Source organism: Salminus brasiliensis, chromosome 5 (genome assembly GCF_030463535.1).
Source record: "Salminus brasiliensis chromosome 5, fSalBra1.hap2, whole genome shotgun sequence".
NCBI lineage: Eukaryota > Metazoa > Chordata > Actinopteri > Characiformes > Bryconidae > Salminus > Salminus brasiliensis.
The window spans coordinates 40,967,340-40,986,286 of NC_132882.1; the positions used below are offsets into that span (position 1 = coordinate 40,967,340).

The 18,947-nt window shown below is 41.2% G+C and overlaps 1 protein-coding gene across 1 annotated transcript; it reads left to right on the plus strand.

Annotated features, from left to right (window-relative positions):
• Nucleotides 1–516: 516 nt before the first annotated feature.
• On the plus strand, nt 517–18,461 carry LOC140555720 (vascular endothelial growth factor receptor 3). Its single transcript, XM_072679025.1, has 7 exons — nt 517–619; nt 3,256–3,377; nt 6,925–7,141; nt 10,551–10,705; nt 15,036–15,180; nt 16,010–16,151; nt 17,661–18,461. Exons 1-7 carry the CDS (start codon nt 562–564, stop codon nt 17,746–17,748), a joined length of 927 nt encoding a protein of 308 aa, XP_072535126.1. The 5' UTR covers nt 517–561; the 3' UTR covers nt 17,749–18,461.
• The last annotated feature ends 486 nt before the right edge of the window (nt 18,462–18,947 follow it).

Consider the following 18,947-nt stretch of genomic DNA (forward strand, 5'->3'; position numbering starts at 1 on the left):
TACCCTTTCTGCTCCCCGGGCACTGGAGTTGGCTGCCCACCGCTCTGGGTGTGTGTGTGTACTCACTGCCCCTAGTTCACATGTGTGTGTGTGTGTGTGTGTGTGTGTGTGTGTGTGTTCACTACCACAGATGGGTTAAATGCGGAGGATACATGCACCTTTATTTCCCAACCTCTTTTTGTGCTTTTCCCAGCTCCTGCTTTTGGGATTAACTTAACTTAAGTTCTCCTCTGCTACCCTTTAAGAGCTTTAGCATATCATATGAGCTCAAGCTGATCCCAAAAACACAAGAACGAGCCTAAAGATCGTCACGACCAATGGCCGTCATGTGGGGGGTTAATGTCAGGGGTTTTGTGACCTTTTCACTTCACTACTTCGCTCTGCTGCTTAACTCATTAGTATGCAGGCCACGGAACGTTCCTATTGGCTGTTTATCATAGTGGAAGCCGGGGCTTGGAGCCGTGAAGCCCCGCCCCCGTCCTTATAAATACGCAGGGCGAAGTTTCACTCGGGACACTTTCGACTTAGCTAGACGCGCTGGGGCTGGGAAAGCCTGTCACAATGAAAGCCTGCGTTATTCTCGCCACGGTGGTTTTCGCCTTCCTGAGAAATGGCAACGGTAAATATAAAGAGTTTACACCTGATTTCAGCTCTGTTTCTCTCTCTCTCCTGAAGTTTCCTCCGTTCAAATCAGCCAAATCCACAGAGGCGCGCTTTCTCTCTGCACTTTCTGTTTGGTTGTTTACACATGGCTTTGCAGTATTGAGCTCATTGTATAACCGCGCTAGAAATCAATACTTTTATTTTTTTTACTAATATATATATATTTTTATTTATTGTTAGAAACGTTTTAGAGGTAAAGGAGTGATTAGCTATTTATTTTTATTTTTTTTTTTTTGCCATATTTTAAATGGCAATTTTAATATATATGACACTGCATGACACCCGAGTAGCTAGCTAGGTAATAATACAATGTGCTGACTTAGCTAGTAAACTTTAGTCAGGTAGCTAAGTGTCGAATAACTAATTAAAATGAGCACAATTGTGGTTGTAGGTAAGGCTGTGAGGGGCTGGCTAGCTAGTGCTAACAGCTGGGTAGCTAACGCTCGCTCCTAGGGAACAATAACATCCCGCCGTTCCGGGACTTTTCCCTTCAGGGGGAAAACCAGCCTGTGTTTAAAATGAAAAGAGAAACCATACGTGACCACTGCTCAGCCGTGTGACCATCAGATCATTCATAAGAGGTTGCACTTTCTTGTGACCCCTATGTGAGTCCATAGGCTCTTGCAGTTGTGCACCTGTTCATACTGCGCCATCAGTGACCAGCCGCTTCCTGTTTATGTCGGAGCCGTTGAACCTGCTAACGGCTGCAGGGCAGCGTTCAACCAAACCCATTTGGGGGTCATTTGGTCGGATATATTCTTACACAGTATTAACCCCCTGCTTTAAAAAAAAAATAAATAAAATAAATAAATAAATAAAGGTCTCAAACGCTCTTGAAACAGTACTGCTAATAATAATAATAATAATAATAATAAATAATAATAATAATAATGAAAATGTAAGGATCTAAAAAATTGAGAAATCCTAGGAAAATCATGTCCTATTAGATGCCATCTCAAAATAATGACAGCATTTGACAATAATGAGATACTATCTGAAAATAATCAGATAGTATTTCAAAACAATTACCTAACAACAAAAATATTTTTTTAATTAATGTAATAAACAAAAATAAAAAACTTAAAATAATAAAAACTTCTCTCAAAGGCAGTGTTTTGGGTTTAAATTGATTATTTATTTATGCAGATTGTTTATAAAAATGTATTACAGGTTTATAAATAAAGCAACATAGAGCCTATTTACTACATCCTATGTATGCTAACAAACCATGTATTATTTTGCTAATCATTTCGTTACTAGTCTTTGCAATACTGACATCACATAAGTCCGTGTTCTGGAAGCGCCCTGACCAGTCGCAGACGCTTCTGATCAATGTATCTGTAGGTTTGATGAATCGAGGTGTTCATGTAATAATGAAAACTTATCTCAAAGTATTGGAAAAGTTAATAAGCAATTCACTTAATAATAATTCATTTTATGGATTTTTTAAGTGGTGGGAATGGGCTTTCATAGACTTGAAACTGTAAATCTGTGTAAATATGGTTAAAAAATAAATAAATAAAGTATATACATTAACATACGGTTTTGGGGAACAGATCACGTTCAGATCTTTTAATCCTGCAACAAGTATTCAACTCCGTCACACTCGGCACTGTTACGGGGTTGAATGTTACAGGGTGGAAAGTTTTGTGCTACAAAGCCTATGATGCGTTTCTAGCTTACACTATTGCACAGACACGTCTTGTGAAATTTTGAAGTAGGAAGAACAGGGTTAAAACAATAAGCTTGATCTGAAAGAAGGAAGAAGGAAGATGATCTTAGCTCTGTACAAACTGCATGGTCAAAGAGGCTTTGGTGATGTCACAGTCTCAAAAATCGCACACAATTTTTTACTGGGGGGAGAAAAGGCAGTGTTTTGGGGTTAAATGGATTATTTATTCAAATTGTTTATAAAAATGTATTACAGATTTATAAGTAAAGCAATATAGAGCCTATTTACTTTGTCCTATGTATGCTAATAAACCATATATTATTTTTTTATGATTATTTATTTTGTTGTTTTTGATCAGTGTATCTGTAGTAATTGATTATTTATAGTCGCGTTGTTGGCCAGCTTGGTTGTTTGTAAGCTAATGTAATAGAATTGGTGTTTAGTGTTCTCCTCCAAGCATGTTGAGCTGTCCAATGCTGTTACATTAATAGCACTTCAAAAAGATGTGTCTCCTAGGTAGGTAGTATTGTGTGATGAGGGAGTTCCAGCTGGTGGATGGAACTGGACGCCACTAAATTACAAATAAAAAGAATTATAAGACTGCAGGCCAGTCTTTAACCATTTATTGCACATTGCCAATATGATACAGTTACACTCGTTGCTTACAGTGTGTAGCAGTGTAATAACAATTCCAAGGTCCACTATCTCGCATTTCTGAAAAGTTAAATAACCAGTTATGTGCGTGACTATGTTTTGCATGATTTGCACGCCAAAGGTAACTGTGGGGCACAGGCACAGTCCAGGAAGTTACCTTGAATGTTTACTTGAATAGCACACAAAGGGATTGAATGGGCTGGTTTAATATTCCTTGTTCTGTTTTGGTTAAAAAAGAAAATAATGTGTGTTTGTGTGTTTCTCAGCTTCTCTGGTGGTGAAAGGACCGACTGGACCTGTTGTGGAGGGGGAGGAGGTGACCCTGGAGTGCGTCGACTCCGAATCGGAATTCAACATGAGCTCTGTGCACTTTGAAAAGCTGTCAAGGGTAAGATTGACAACGAATAATAAACCAAAATGAAACGCCACTGCTAATCTGTCATTTACCGTGCATTTACCTTTAAATGTCAAGCAAAGAACTGGGACTTCACTTCCCTTATAAAACTGAGCATTTCAGCCAGACGTGTGGGCTGAAATACAGGCTAATCTCCCACACAAACACTCCTGACGTTAATGGTGACACTTTCGCATTCACACTCCTCCCTCTTGAAAACGCTTATATGGTCGCCCTTTTATTCGCACAGATGTTAACAAGTATGCTTAAACAGTCAAGGCAGTCTTTAACAAAGTCAAAAAAGTCTTAATCTTAAACTAATACGCTTCTACTATGGCCCAGGGGTGCAAGTTCAAATCCTGAGCTTTGCTATAAGCAGCCGGTGTCTGAAAGAGCACGATTGGCGCCTCTCTCTCCGGGTGGGTAGATGGCGCTCTCTCACTCCCCCCCCCCATCACTCTTGATCGATGTTGGCTGGCGCAGTCTTCTGTTAGCTGGTGCGATGGAGCTGGGGACCTGGTGCTTTCGTTTGAGCATTGCCAGGAGCTAGTGCTAGGAGGAGCTTCGAATTGGTACTGATTATACTGTTTATATAAACTCGTTCTATACAGGGAATAACAGGCGCATTAGTTAAACAAGTGCATAAGGACCTTTTATTGAAAAGCCAGGAATCCACACAACACATGTTGGCAAGTAACTAGCGCTGGGCGATATGACCTCAAATGGTTATTGAACATTGAACCCTTTATTACAAGTAATAAATTATTATATAAGCAGTTTTTGAGTTCTCCTTTTTGTTGCTTCCATGTCGCAGACTGGACGGGATGCATGAACACACTGAAGATTCTGCGAGATTAGAGATTTGAATGAACATGTAACCCTGTACAGTCTCTTTGCATATGTTGTGAAAGGGAAATTGATGTCAGACACAGAATCCACATATAGTCATTTATAATAATGATAAATATAAATATATATACACATTCGTCCCCTTAGCAGACCATATTTTTTTGGCATGCGGCAGATCTATGTAATAACAGGTAGTAAACAAACAAAAGTGTGACCAGTGTAATATCACAGTATGTCATATGCAGCTGTTCTGCTGTTGAAATGCACACAATGTAACTGCAGCACTATTTAAGGTGGACTTGAGAGTTAAAATCAGTAGCCAGTTTTAGCCTTGTTTTGGCTGTCAACTGGTAATGTCAACACTCTTATCAGTTTTTCATTTTTGAAATTCATTAAACCTTCTCTGAAGACCTAGAAGGCCCTGAGGCTTCTCTCTATTGTTTTTAAATTAGCTTTTATATGTGGGGAATGCATTTGGCCATAGAAACCATGCATCTGGGCCAGATCTGGCCAGTGCACTGTTAATTAATCATCCTGGCTATAAACACTAGTTGGATGTCTTTCACCTTATGTACCTACTTGCAATAGGGGCTCCTACGAGCAGAGGCATAGAGTCCTAATTGGAATTGGGCAGAACAAAAGATCAAATCAGCAGCTTGAGTTTTTGTTACTTTGGAAGGCTATTAAGAATAGCAGCCCGAGTGAGAGCTACGATGCAGTGTGTGTTTAGTGGGCCACAGAGAGCAGTTATTAGTTTGTTTAATTAACACATCCTGCCGAGCAGTCTTGGGAGGATTCGCAGCATCTGCCTCTAAGCACAGACTGAGCGTTTGGTGGCAGCAACAAAATAACAACATTCTTTGTTTCTTCAGATGGATTCTTGGTAAAGGTGTCAGACAGATGTTTTCTCTTCCACAGACTCCCCCAAGCATTTAAAATCTGTGATTGGGATTAATAATCAAGTAATCACAAAGCAACGTTTGTGGCCTGATTATTATTTAATTAACTATTATAGACAAACACAATCTAACCAAACTAATAGTACAAACAGTTTAGCGTTCATGCATTTTTGGAGCACTTGGAGTAAACCTCCACAGTGCAGGCTAGAAAAACTAAGTGAACCCTTCAATTTAGTAACATGTAGATCCCCATTTAGCAGCAATCCACTAAATGTCCAATGTTGAGCAGTCCTGGCCAATCCAAAATACACTCTTCAGTTGATTTACTTGTGTTCTTTGGGTCATTGTCTTGTTGCATAGCCCAACGTCTCTTCACCTTGAGGTCATGGACTGCTGCAGCAAAGCGGGCCCAAACTATGATTCTCACTCCACCCAGCTTCATAGTTGGGATAAGGTTTTGGCATTGGTGTTCAGTGGTGATGTCCTCACCATTTGTAGGTACTTCTAAAGGTCTGTTTTTTCACCTTTTAGGATTGTTGTGCTCCTGGAGTGATTAGCAACAGTTGTGAATTTTCTACACGCTTTGCCTAACCATAAATTTAGTAAATTTAACTTTACGGTTAGCAGAACCGTAAGTTCCAGCTTCATTTATCTCTGTGACTTCGCTTCTGAGGTCTAATGAAAATGGTTTGTATTGAGGCAGGGTTCACACCAACCAATCGTTCTTGAGAGGAGCAGGTTTGTGAGCAACCAGGCTTTGTGTGCTTATGGTTAATTGGCAAAGCTTCCAATCACTTCCCTTCCAATCTCTTCACTTACTTTTTCTAGCCTGCACTGTAGATGTTTACTCAATGTGCTCAATTAAAGACGTGAACAGTACAACTGTTTGTGTGTTATTAGTTTAGTTTGATTGTGTTTGCTTCAGGTAGCAACGTTTCTTGACGTGTTTAACTAGTGGTTTTGAGCGTCCGTTTATGATTTTGTGAAACTGACCACGGGACACAAATGGCCTCTCACCGTTTCTAAACTAGTTTATTCATACATTCCACTAATTTTGTGAAGCTAAGACAGGAAATATGAAGAATTTCTAAAATTCTTATAGAAAAAGACTTCGGTTTTTCCCAGTTTACGGCCAGATTATCTCTTTATACAATGCTCTAGGTCACATAGGGTCTCATTATAGGGATAGTCACGATTGTTCTGAACAGTTTGATACAACGCATGTGGATGTTCTCTTCTATGCAAGCGCCTTTAAAGGCATATTTGCTAGATCAGATCATGCTTTCAGCTTGTGATGATTTGGAAGAAGACTGTGAGAGAGGAGAGCGAACTCAGAGAAATATTTTGGGCTGGAGTTCGAGTGGCTTTGCTTTGTGGTAGGAAACTAAGTCCCCCTTCTGATGTGTGGAGCCAGGAATGATAGATGACTGGGATAACATAGGGTTAACAGCTTGACATAGACATGTGGATTAGGTGATCAGTGGCATCCCCCCAGTGGTCCTCCCTATATTCAGTTATTTGATAACTCCACGGCGAAGAAGATATGGGGGAAATCTAGAAAATGCCCTCAGAATCAAGAGGGTTAATGTTTCCTTTAGGTCCTTTCCTTAATATAGCCTTAAATTAACAAGCTAAATAACTTAATAAATGTGAGATTCAGATTCCCATACACTCCTTTTTTAAGGAACTGTGAGTGGGATTCCTTTGTTGTTGGTTGATGTTGTTGTGGTGTTATGTTTAGTATATCTAATATTTGGGATTTTTTTGTTGTTGTTTTTTTTTTTTTCTTGCAGCACATGAAGAAGTGGCATCGGCTGGACTTGGACGATTTCAACTACTTGTATCGCCGTTGTTTCTATTACGACGTGAACGTGAAGAGAGAAGATGGCCGCCTGCTCCTCGTGCTCCCAAGGATCCAGCTCTGGTCAGCCGGACCCTACCGCTGTGTCGCTGACAACGCCACAGACATGATGAACAACTCATCCGTGACTTACACCATACCTGTTCACTGTGAGTAGAGGGGCGGCATCTGGGGCTGTCTGCGGTCAGATACCAACAACCTAAACCGCGCTGTGTTTCAAAAGTGTAGACTGGCTTAAGGTTGTTTTACCCCTACCCCAAATGTAAACAGTCAGCCAAGGCATGTTTGGTGACAAGACCGTGAAGATACGAGGCTAAAACTAAAAGTAGTGCAGGTGACAGAAGGTGGAACCGCAGGTGGACAGGCGAATGTGACCCCAAAACCTTCCTGAAATGATTATGTGTCCGCCTGACTTACCGACTCATCAGTTAATTTCCAGGCAAAGTGGGTGTGTCTGAGTAGGGCATCTAGCAAACCTTGTTGGAGGCCACCCCTCCAAGACTGCAGTTGTGCATCCCTGCCATAGAAGATTTTTTTGTTCCATAGAGAACCATGTTATTGTGTGAGTATGAACTTTTTGAAGAACCTTTACCATCAAGTGATGGTTCATTAGGTCTAAAAGATACTTCATGGTCATACCTCTCTTTGACAAAAATGGTTCTTTTATATAACCATTTTTAGCACTTTTATTTTTAAGAGTATAGCTAACTGAAGCTTCCACGCTCCAGCACTTACACAGCATAGTACACACTTGCCTCAAGCTGTGTTGAGTAGTTCAACAATCTTTGATAGACTGGCTTATGTGGGTTTTTCATGCCCTTTTCAGTTTCTGTGAAATGATAGATAACATTGCTAACTTGGATAATTTTTGGGGATTTTAAAAAAGCTGCTGGTGCTGGACCTGAACGAATCGGCTCTGGTTGGCGAGCTGTGTCGATTGATCTGACTTGCTGAAAAGAGCCAGAATGCCCATCAGTAGCTGTGTGAATGTGCAGCTGCTTTCCACTGCATTTACAGAAAAAACAACCCTGATGCCACGATTTCTGCAGCTTGCCAACAAACTCCCAACAAAAAATTCCTTAGTTTTAAGGTTTTCCAAATTTGGTAGCTTGTTTAATGGTCCGTGACTTGGTTTAAGGGCAATTTGTAGGAGGGTTGAAAGGAATTGTTTGGCAGGAAATCAAATGAACATGCTTTAACCTCCCCTTCAGATTTCAGTCAGCCAAGACGTGTGATGTGATATATACTGTATATAATGTGTGAGTCTTAAGTTTAGAATCGGTGACAGTAGGCTAAAATTGCTTACAAAACTTGGAATCAGACGGTTACCAGTTTGACCAGCTTAGCTCTTGACCAGCATAGGATAAGTTAGGGTTTAGGTGGTCTACAAGCATTATCAACCTGACCAAGATCAAATGCATCATACACTGTGCTGGTCAAGAGCTGGTTATCCAGCTAGCTTTTCATAGGTATAGGTTGTCTGGATGACCAGCTTTTAAACCACCTTCAAAGACCAGCTTAGACCATCCAAAGCCAGTGACCAGGCTGGCCTTGAGCTGGATTTTTCACAGTTATCAACCTCCCTACTTGTCGCTATTTTGCTAACTAGGCCGCAATGCACACCATAATACACATACCTTATTCAGGTAAAAAAAAAAGTTCCTCCAGTTACTCAAGCAAACGCTTCCACACTATTTAGCTAAGTCATACTGTGTTTAAAACCACATATACAGAACTCATAGACCAAAGAGAATCAACAGATTGATCTGCCTTAAGGATGTTTTGGGTGTTCTACAAGTTTTTGTGGCTACAAGCTTCCAGTACTTGTAAGCTACTGTAGCCTCGTAGCTCATATGAAAAGCTAAAGAAGTAACCTTCAAACATGTCTCGGCTGATCAAATAGGTGTGGGTTTAGCTCTAACTGCATGCCAACAAACATCACATGACATGAGCAGGGCTGTTGATCTCCAGCATCGCCGTGTTTTGCAAGAGCGGTTGTGTAATCCTTGGGTCCTGAGGAACAGGTTTGAACACAGCATTTAGAAACAATGAGCACACATGATACGGCCTGTAAGAGGAGCGTCTGAGGAAAGCGTATTGTTCTCCTGAGATGACAGCGTGATATTGAGTGGTGGAGATGCTGCGCCTTTGAACAGGTCGATAGCGGTGGCTTATCAGAAAAACGCAGCGGGGAACATGGTGGGGGGGATTTATGGAACAGGTCAATAGGCTCAGATGCGAGAAGAGTATGAACCATTGCACACATTGTATCGTTACAGTGGGCCAAGACTTGATAGACCATAATCATTATTATTGATCAGTCTCAGAACTGGTCGGCATTGAGGCCGGCATTCTTCTTCTGTGTGATCAAAAGGCCCGAGAAAATGTTTCATTGGAGCATGAACACATTACATTTGTTAAATAATGTCCCATGGATCGAGTTCTTGCGTGAGCACCTTGCACACTGAGGCTCCACTGGAGTTATTAATGGTAGATGAATGTCATACGAGTTGTGATGGGTTGCTGATTTCTCTTAATGGACCCCATTCTACTTTTTTTTTTCTCCTTACAAAAAACAGTCCGTAGAACCATGGCCTTTGTGGGTGAGACATGAGATCAAAATGTTTTTCACTTTTTGACATCATTCAGCTCTGGCAATTGTTTATATGTAGCCTCAATTGGAATTGGCTAGTCCGGTTTGGGCCATTCTGAATACCATTTCTATCCAATTGAACGAGGCACGTAATCCTTTATATAATCCGTTGCATAGAAGAATAGCCATGTCAACACCTGTATCTGAATACAAGTTTGAGTGTGTTTGCTGCAAGTTTGCTGCATGTGCAAGGCAACAGGAACACTCATTATTACTGAAATTGGGGCTCTCACAGTACATTCTCCTTCCACACTGTGAAAAAACAATGAGTGCTGTATAGTAAAAAAAAAAAAAAGATGCATCAAGATCATCGCAGCGCAGCCCTTTGAATCGAATTCTGAGACAAGAGTACCAAAAGATTCCCACCCTTAGTGTGAGGTTAGATAGTTGAAGAGATTGTACTAGGTTCTGGTAAAGTTCGCTTTTAGCCTAGCACCTGGCTAGCACTCACTAGCTTCATCTGCTTCCTCTTGTCCAGTCTGCCCTTCTCTGAGTGATGTTGCTTCAGATTGGCTAGTTTTAGCTTTTAGCCTTTTTAGCTTCACTTCCATATTCTCCAGAAGTAGACGAATTTAGCCTCGCTTTCCCGAAAGGCCTTATGCTAGTGACTCTCACAGAACAGTTTTAGGGTTTCTGAATTTTACAGCTCTGTTTTGCATACGTTGGTTTTGCCTTTAAAAAGTGGAAACAGTGTGCTTGTCTCATTATTTTACTATGTTGTCCATTCTATGGCACCTGCAATGGGAAATACGCTTGGGTCTTGTTTTGCCCTTCTAGTCAACTGCACCACTTCAAAAACCCTAAAGGTTTGACATTGGCCTATGGAACTATGCTGCTTTCTGATTCTGCTCATGTCATTATGTTATTGTGACTTATCTAAGATATTTACTTTCCTCCTTCTTCAGATATGCGAGAGGTGTCCGTGTTCAGAGATGGCCTGACCTCGTTCACCCGCTATTTCAACTCTCTGCAGGAGCTGCGTGTGAAGCTAGGGGATGATGTGGAGTTGGAATGCTCCACCTCTGCCTCTGAGACCCCTCAGTACTTCTGGTCCAAAGAGGTAAGAGTTTAGAGTATGAACGATAAACCATTAATGCTGTTAGGTCAAGGGTTGTCACATTACCAGAGTTTTGACAACAAGTGTAGTATTACCAGACTACTATGGCAAAACATTAAAACCGCTCACCATCAACACCTAAGGCACCCAATCATTTGGCAGCAGAGTAAGGCATTAAATCATGCAGACGCGAGGCTGCAGCTTCAGGTAATTGTCACATCAGCCCTCTGAATAGGGCTGATTTCATGTAATTTCAGTGATTTTGAGTATTTCTAGAACCACTGATCTCCTGGGATTTCCAGCACAGTCTATAGAGTTTACTCAGAATGGTGTTGTGAGGGACAGTTCTGGAAATGCCTTGTTGATGAAGGGGTTCAGCAGAGAATGGCCAGACTGGTTCAAGCAGATTGAATGGAAGGTGGGGTAACGCAAAGGTGAGGCTGCAGTTGACACAGGCTCACTAACATTGCACAGTTAAAGACTGGAAAAACGTAGACTGGTCTGATGAATCTTGATTTCTGCTGAGGCACATGGTAGGCGCCAAATTGGCGCCAACAGCATGACTCTATGGACCTTGTGTCAACAGTAATAGTGTTGGGAATGTTTTCTTGTCACACTTTGACATGTTAATAGCAGTCGATCGTCTCTTGAACACTACAGCCAATGTGAGTATTGTTGCTGACCATGTGTATCCCTGCATGACCACAGTTTACCATCTTGTAACGGCGACTTCCAGCACAGTCTCAAGCTGATTTTACGAACTTGACAATGAGTTCACTGTCTCAGTCTCCAGATCTGAATCCAGTAGAGCACATTTGGGATGTGGAACAACCAGAGATTCACAATATGAAAGTCATAAAAGAATCGAGGCACTTAGAATTGAGGCTGCTTTGAGAGAAAAAGGTAGCTAAATGCAGTATTATTATATATAATTACTATATCCTATTATTATTATTATTAGTAGTAGTAGTAGTGGTAGTAGTATGATGTTCCTAATAAAGTGCTTGGTGAGTGAATATTACATTTATTTTATGTTTATTATCTGGATTACCACAGCTGGCCAGCAAGAGTAGACCTATACTTACGCTGTAGGACTAAAGTTTTGGGACACCTGCTCACTTATTATTTCTTCCGGGTATTAAAACAAAAACAATCATATTGCTTCTGTTGGAGCAACTGTCTGTACATCTCCAGGGAAAAGTTTCTACTAGATTTTGCTGCACTGCTGTGAGAATTTGATTGCATTCAGCAATCTCCAAATCCCGCAACACTCTAACTCGTCCCAGACTTTAATATTGGAGCACCATACATCATTCCGCTGCTCCACAGCTTGATGCTGGGGGGGGCTTTATTCCCCTCTATCCCACGCCAGGCATTAGGCATAGTGCCAGTAGGTTCATGTTTATCTGCTCCAGAGAGCCCTGTTCTGTTGGCAAAACTTCTCCACAGGGACTAGACTATACTGCACATCTGTGTCAGCAGTGGGTGCAACTGAAGGTAGCTGCATGCATTTATTAGAAGGGGTGTCCGCAAACATTTGTACATACAGTCTATGTTTTCACAGTAAACCTGGAGCGAAGTTTGAAAGTGTTGAGTTTGAGGCCTGTAAAGTGGTCCCCAGGGCAAACTCTGTCTGTGGGTAATCCAGTCTCCGCTTTGCCTCCTTTTTGCCACTTGAGACACAGTGTGAAATGTACCAGAAAGCCCATCAGCAGCAAGTGAAATGTAAAGAATTGTGGTACGTGTCCAAAGATAATAAGAATGCACTTTCCGCCCAGCACAGTCTGTTTCACAGTGGAAAGAAAACAGGCTAGAAATCTCAACATCGTAAAAAAGCATCCTGCAGTTTTTCATTGTTCTCATCATATATGAAGAACATAATAATGGTCCTTAAGTGGAAGCTGGTGGGGCTCCATTGACAAGAGCCAAGAGCTCAATTAGTGGTCACTGAATTCTATCAATGGAGGTAGTTAAAGGAAACTATGCATCTATTCAGTTATTGAAAAGGCTTAGTAAGCTCAATAGAGAGGGCACCCCATGGCTGTTTGGCTGTTTATGAAGAGAATGTAATGTGTAATAAGCATTTAGGACCACAGACATGTCATACAGTGACAGGCTCTAAATCTCAATTACTGTAATAGGTTCTTGACTTGAGCCAGTGCATTGTTGGAAATATGTATTACTGTAATTTATAGAAACTTTAGCAATACGACAGTGAAAACCCTCCGCGTATGGAGGAATGGACTGAGAAACACAAAGCCATAGCCGTTGTCGAAATATTTGTGGACACCCCTTCTTATGAATGCTGGTTTAAGTTACTGTATTTTAAGTACACTGCATGTCTAGTCCTTGTAGAGGAGTGCAGCCAATAGAATAAGACTCTCCAGAGCAAAGGAACGTGAACCTATTGGCACCAGGCCTAATGCCAGGCATGGGCTAGAAGGGTATAAAGCCCTTCAGTGTTAAGCTAAGGAGCAGTGAAACTGTTCTTTTGGGATGAGTTGGCATGGTGATTATCCCAACATCCTGACCTCACTAGCGATCTAGTTGCGTGCTGAATGTAATCAAATCCTCACGGCAATGCTCCAAAAACTAGTAGAATGCCTTCCTTGGACAATAAAGACAGTTACTCCAACAAAAGCAGATTACATTCTTATCTTTTACTTTTTTTTTCTTGATTTTGGAAGAAACAATGAATGAGTATGTGTCCCAATACTTTTGCCCATTTTACCAAATTTAGTATGTGGATCTGTAAGGTACATATTTGAGTACCTCTGGTCTAATACAGTCGTTCTACAACCAGAGTGGTCTGGTAGGTTTTCACTGGAATCTTTTCTGGTCATTTCACATGTCCTTACTTGCAATGTACGTCACATGTACTTTCATCACATGCACATCCTCTGAAAGAGGATCTGGCACAGTTTGATGGGAACCTGAGAAATCACAGTGTTGCTAATGGTGCAAATGGTAAACATTCACTTGTTGTCAAACCAAAGAAACTTCAAAGAGTCAGGATAAACGTCTGTAAGGAGGCAGAAGCTCTCTGACCTGAAAGGATTCAAAAGTGATGTTTTTTTTCTGATAGTTACTGAAGTTACTGAATTTTTTATAGTAGTTACTGATACTGAATTGTTTGTAGTAGATACTAAATGACTTCTTGTAAATACTGGATCACTTATAGCAGTTATAGCAGTAATTATATTAGCATTATATATTACCATATTAGCATTTATAGTAGATATAGAATTGTTTATACCAGTTACTGAATTATCTGTAGTAAATACTGAATCTTTTATAGCAGTTACTGAAAAAAAAATGTTGCAAAGTGGGAGTGGGTGGAGATATATATATATATATATATATATATGTTTTTTTTTTAGTGTGTGTGTATATTTATATAATATTAATATATAATTTCTAAGAATGACTGAATCTTTTACTGAATCCATTAAATACGTGCACCTTTACCTTTACCTTTAATTTATAGTACATATAATTTACTATTAAAGATGAGATATATATATATATATAGTCCAGGTAGTATAAAAAGTGCTCGGTCCCCTTCCTGAGCTTTTAAACTGTGCATCACCAATGGGGGTTATGTGATATTCTCTTCTCACATACAGCAAGAAGAGCAGAAGGTGTTGACCTTAAATAACTGCAGTAGCTTCTGTTTCTGTGGCAATATAAGCATGTACGAAAAGGAAGTTTAGAGCTTTTGCTTCGAACCAGTGGATTAGCATGTGCAGTGCTTCGGTAGCCAGAACTTAGCTCGGCTGGGAATCCTCTTAATTTACTTCCATTCAAAACGAAATGGACTTCGCTGGCAAGCTATAGAAAAACCTCCAGTGCCAAAATAATTTGTATGGTTATGACAGGCTCTTTTTCTCCCGCTCTCTCTCTCTCGAGCGCGCACTCTCTCTTTTTTTAATTTTCCATTTTCTTCACATTGTGTTCCGTAGTTATTTCCGTCCTTTCCGTTTCTCTCTTTCACACTCATTATTCTCCATTTTTAACAGTCCACTTGCTAGGATAAATCTCCACTGATACCATTATCAAGGTTAATTACAATGGCTCTTGTTTCTTCTCTGCTAGATTTAGCACTTTTGTCATTCTTCTTTCCTTTTTTCTCATCCTTAACAGTTTCAGCTAATATCGCATTGTCTTTCACGCAGAATGTGCGAACACCTCATTCCTGTCACCATCTCTATTTCTAATTACGCTGCTCTCATTCGCCTCCTCCTTTCTTCTTTCTGTGGGTCTCGTTCCACCCGTCTTTACAAAAGTGGTTTCAAAAAGCTCTCGATTTCACTCTCTCTTTGTCTCTCTGCAGGGAGACGACTGGATTGTGCCCTCCAGTAAGCTGAGGCTGGAGCAAGTGAGGGACTTGGACAGTGGGAAATACACTTGCACGGCTCAGCATCCCACCGTGGAGTCCCTTTCCAAGAAACGCACCATCAGCATCACCGTTCTGCCAGGTCAGTGTGGTCTGCAGGCAGCACCAGAAGGCTTGGGGAGGAGGGGGGAATGGTGGGGAGGTTGTAGCAGATGTGTTAACTTGGAATGATCTGCAGTGCTACATAAACACAGTCACTCCCATCTTTCATGTAAGGTATGGTAGAAAAATGTGCAAAAACTGAAACTGACAGAAGGTGACAGGTGGTTTCTATAGTAACTGCTTTTAGTCGGTGAGTTTTCATATTCTTTCATAAATAATTCTTTCATAAATAATTTTGCACTGTGTCCATTTAAAAATTGACTGACAGCACAATTGCAGCAGACAGAGAGTTGAACAATTTTCATGCATATTGTTTTTTTCCCCCGAGCTTCACTTATAGATGTTTGTTTTTATTACAATATTTTTTATGCATTCTTTGCATATATGCATTCAATATGCTAATAGTCCGCAAATAATCGAACTGTGCATTTAAATGTAGGGCAAGTGTGCAGGTGTTTTCTCATCTCTGTGTGGAGGGAAATATCAGTTTTTAAAAATATCCAGCTACATGTGGACAAGGCCTGTGCTAAAAATAAAAAATCAAAACGGCTAAATTCCCCTTTTATTGCATACCTGGGATCACTGGTGACCATTGACTGCTTTGCCCCCTCCTCCTCAACATTTTTCTTAAATAATGACAAATGTCTTCCTACAGTCTTCTCATTCTTTTCAGTTTACACTCTTAGGCAGTATGTAGATCAGTCAGTATTTGATGTAGGTGCTGGGTCGCTAACAACCCAAGATGATTTGAACAAGCCCCTGCATTTAAGAATCTCAGGTTTAACTCTCTTTGTGTTTATGCATTACAGAGGACGCTGCCTGGTATGAAACGACAACTGGCCGCATTGCTCTCATGGCATCCGCTGCCGGAGTGGCTCTGTTGGTGATCATTGTGTCCACGACTGCCTGCCTGTGCCGCCGCACCAAACAGAACAAGGGCAAGGGGCCTATGTGAGTAGAATGCACCAGCCTGGGGGGTACACTAGGGCTAAAGATTGCCAACTAGTTCACAGTAACATAGTTTTTCTTCTTTTTTATTTCCTTAATAAGATTTTTTTTAGCGTTTCAGTGCTGCTAAGAAACCAACTGGAGTTGCAGGACATTCAGACAGTTACTATGGTTATCTAAAGAATGCTCTGCAAATACACTGTGTATGCTGAGGAAAACACTATGGATTATTATATAGGTTATACATGTCTTGTAATAGTACCAATAGTACCACTTTCAGGCACTTAATATTTTACTGTACTGAAAATACATCAACACCTCTAGACACAGCTAGCGCTAGCTATGATAAGATTCGCTTGCATTTTTCCAAAAGTGCATTAGTCATGTCAGCACTGATGTTGGGTGCAGCCTGGATTGCAGTCAGTGTTCTAGTACCAATCCTATGATTAAGATCAGGGCTCTGTGCAGGCCAGTCAAGTAGTCCTACCCCAAACTGCAAAGCAAACCGTGTCTTTATACAGCTTTGCTTTGGACATAGACAATACATAACATTCCCCAGTCTGTTGCCACCACACAGGAAGTGCACTGTCTAGAATTATTATTTTTAATGCGTATACTCATTAAGGGTGTCTTTGCACTTGTGGCTGGGTTCCCTTGGTCCAGACCAAGCAGGAAAATGATAGATTGTTAGATTTTAGTCCTGGTTTGCTTTGTGTTCTTACTGACATATATGCAGTCGAACCAAAAGGGGGAAGAAAGGTGGCTGCAAGTAGTGGCCTGCGTAAGGTGGGTGTGGTCCTAAGTGATTTACGCAATAGCTGACCTTAAATCTAACCACTGGATCCTTAGGGTGGCTAGTTCTGAAACTGTATAGTAGTGTGGTAGTGTGCGGTTTGGGACACAAAGCAACAGACAGAAGAAGTTGAAGAACAGAGATGTAGCCAGGTCTGCACAGAGACTCACCCCTACTGAAGCGGACAAATGGCATGGCGTTCGTGAAGCGAACAGGCAGGGTTGATACTAGGTTTTCAACCCTGCTTTTGGTTCGTTTAGATGCCTTTGTATTTTGTGAATTGTGTTCGTACTTCAAACGAACCGCACCAGGGTTCCACCTGCTTAGGCGGTCTCGGTCCTCTTGTTTGGTGTAAGTTTGAAAGTCAGTGTTTACAATTGCAGTTGCACCAGGGTTCTGACAAGCATAAACTTACCCTAAGACTACTCCTCACTGGAAGCAAGCCAATGATAAAACAGCCCCCATCCATTATCCCTTTCTTCCCTCAACCAAACATTTCAGATGGCACAATTTTATCAACACAATTGCATATAGCTTAGATAAGCTGTACAAGTGAAAGTGGACAGTCGAGGCCTGTGATTAGGAGGGTGGAGGGTGTTACAGTACACGATTTACTTCAGACTAGACTTACCCCACTGCTCAAACCTTCTTTTCTACAACTGCTTCCATCTCTCATCTGCTATCCCCTTAACGCCATATCATTCTTATCTGTCCTCCAGCGATGACCGCTCCCAGAAGAAGCCCATCTACAGGAACAGTGTGGAATCTCTGACCTCCACCGCTGGAGACAAACAACCCCTGGTGTAATGAGGGAGATGGATGGAGGAGAGGTGTGGGGAAAAGAGTGGAGGTGGATAAAGGGGGAAGGAGTAGGAGGAGAGAAAGAGCCTGCAAGATTGGATAAGAGATGGTCACGTCTGCCACTGAAAAGCAGGCCGTGTGCTGAATTGAAGAAAGCATGAGGGGTGCGTCATATAAAAGGCTTGAGCGCAATGATTGTTTTACGGCGGCGGTTCCTTTCATGCGGCTTTGGCAGCAGTACTCATTCAGCAAGAGCTGTGCAATTTGCGCTATATTGATTTGGCAAGGCAGCAAAATTGAGATTCACGATTGTTGTCAAAAGGTGGCGGGTGTGGCTCCTGGGTTTGCTGGTGTGAGCTTTAAATCTTTGATGTTTTTTGAGAGGTATCCTTGAGTAAGAGTACCTCTCCAGCCTTTTTTCCTGCTAGCCTTGGGTTGAAAGCAGGTTCCTTTCAGCATAATTAGCATCTTTTTCTCCTCAGATAATCGTTCTGGCACAAAGGGATCTTTTGATACAGAAATATAAGACCAATCGTTTGATCATGTGTAAACAGCTCCCTCTGTCTTACTTGAAAAGCACCTTAACTCAATCGCACCTTCGGACTGTACCGAGGTCTGTAGAAGCACTTTACATCTCTTTGCACTATGTTTGATCTTATATTTTTTTCGGTATACTTTTTCGGAATGTAATTTCATTAAACTGCTTTTAAAGAAGATAACTTTGCCAGTGTTGTTACTGATTCAATTTAGATAACGGCTCTCATGCACATATTTGCACCGCAGGGCGGGATGAAAATTGACAACGTACTGCCATCTGTACAGCGGCCGCCCATGCGTCACAGAAGCTCTATTATAGACACCATATGCGATATCTGAAATTCCACCCAGCTCTCATAACTGAGTATCATTGACGCCGTTCGGTCGTCTCTGTGCCCTGAATATTTCAGCGACTTCTAGAAATACTCCTGCATATTTTTGGGTGGATAATAACCACTCTTAATCAACACCTGGTTACGGCCAATATCGAAATCAATCTTCTTATCAATTTGCTTTACATTTCTGCCTGTTAAACCATATTCGGTACTATAAGGTCAAAAGTATGTAGACAGTTAAATATCACCTCTACATGTGCTTGCTGAACACCTCATTCCCAAACCATTAGCATTAATATGACGTGCCCCCCCCTCCTCCTTCTTTGTCCATAG

Excerpts from the sequence above, each read along its gene's own strand:
- LOC140555720 (XM_072679025.1), top strand. The coding sequence starts at position 562 with ATGAAAGCCTGCGTTATTCTCGCCACGGTGGTTTTCGCCTTCCTGAGA. Across the intron at positions 15,181-16,009 it reads CAGCATCACCGTTCTGCCAG|AGGACGCTGCCTGGTATGAA; the intron begins GTCAGTGTGGTC and ends TATGCATTACAG. Across the intron at positions 16,152-17,660 it reads AACAAGGGCAAGGGGCCTAT|CGATGACCGCTCCCAGAAGA; the intron begins GTGAGTAGAATG and ends TCTGTCCTCCAG.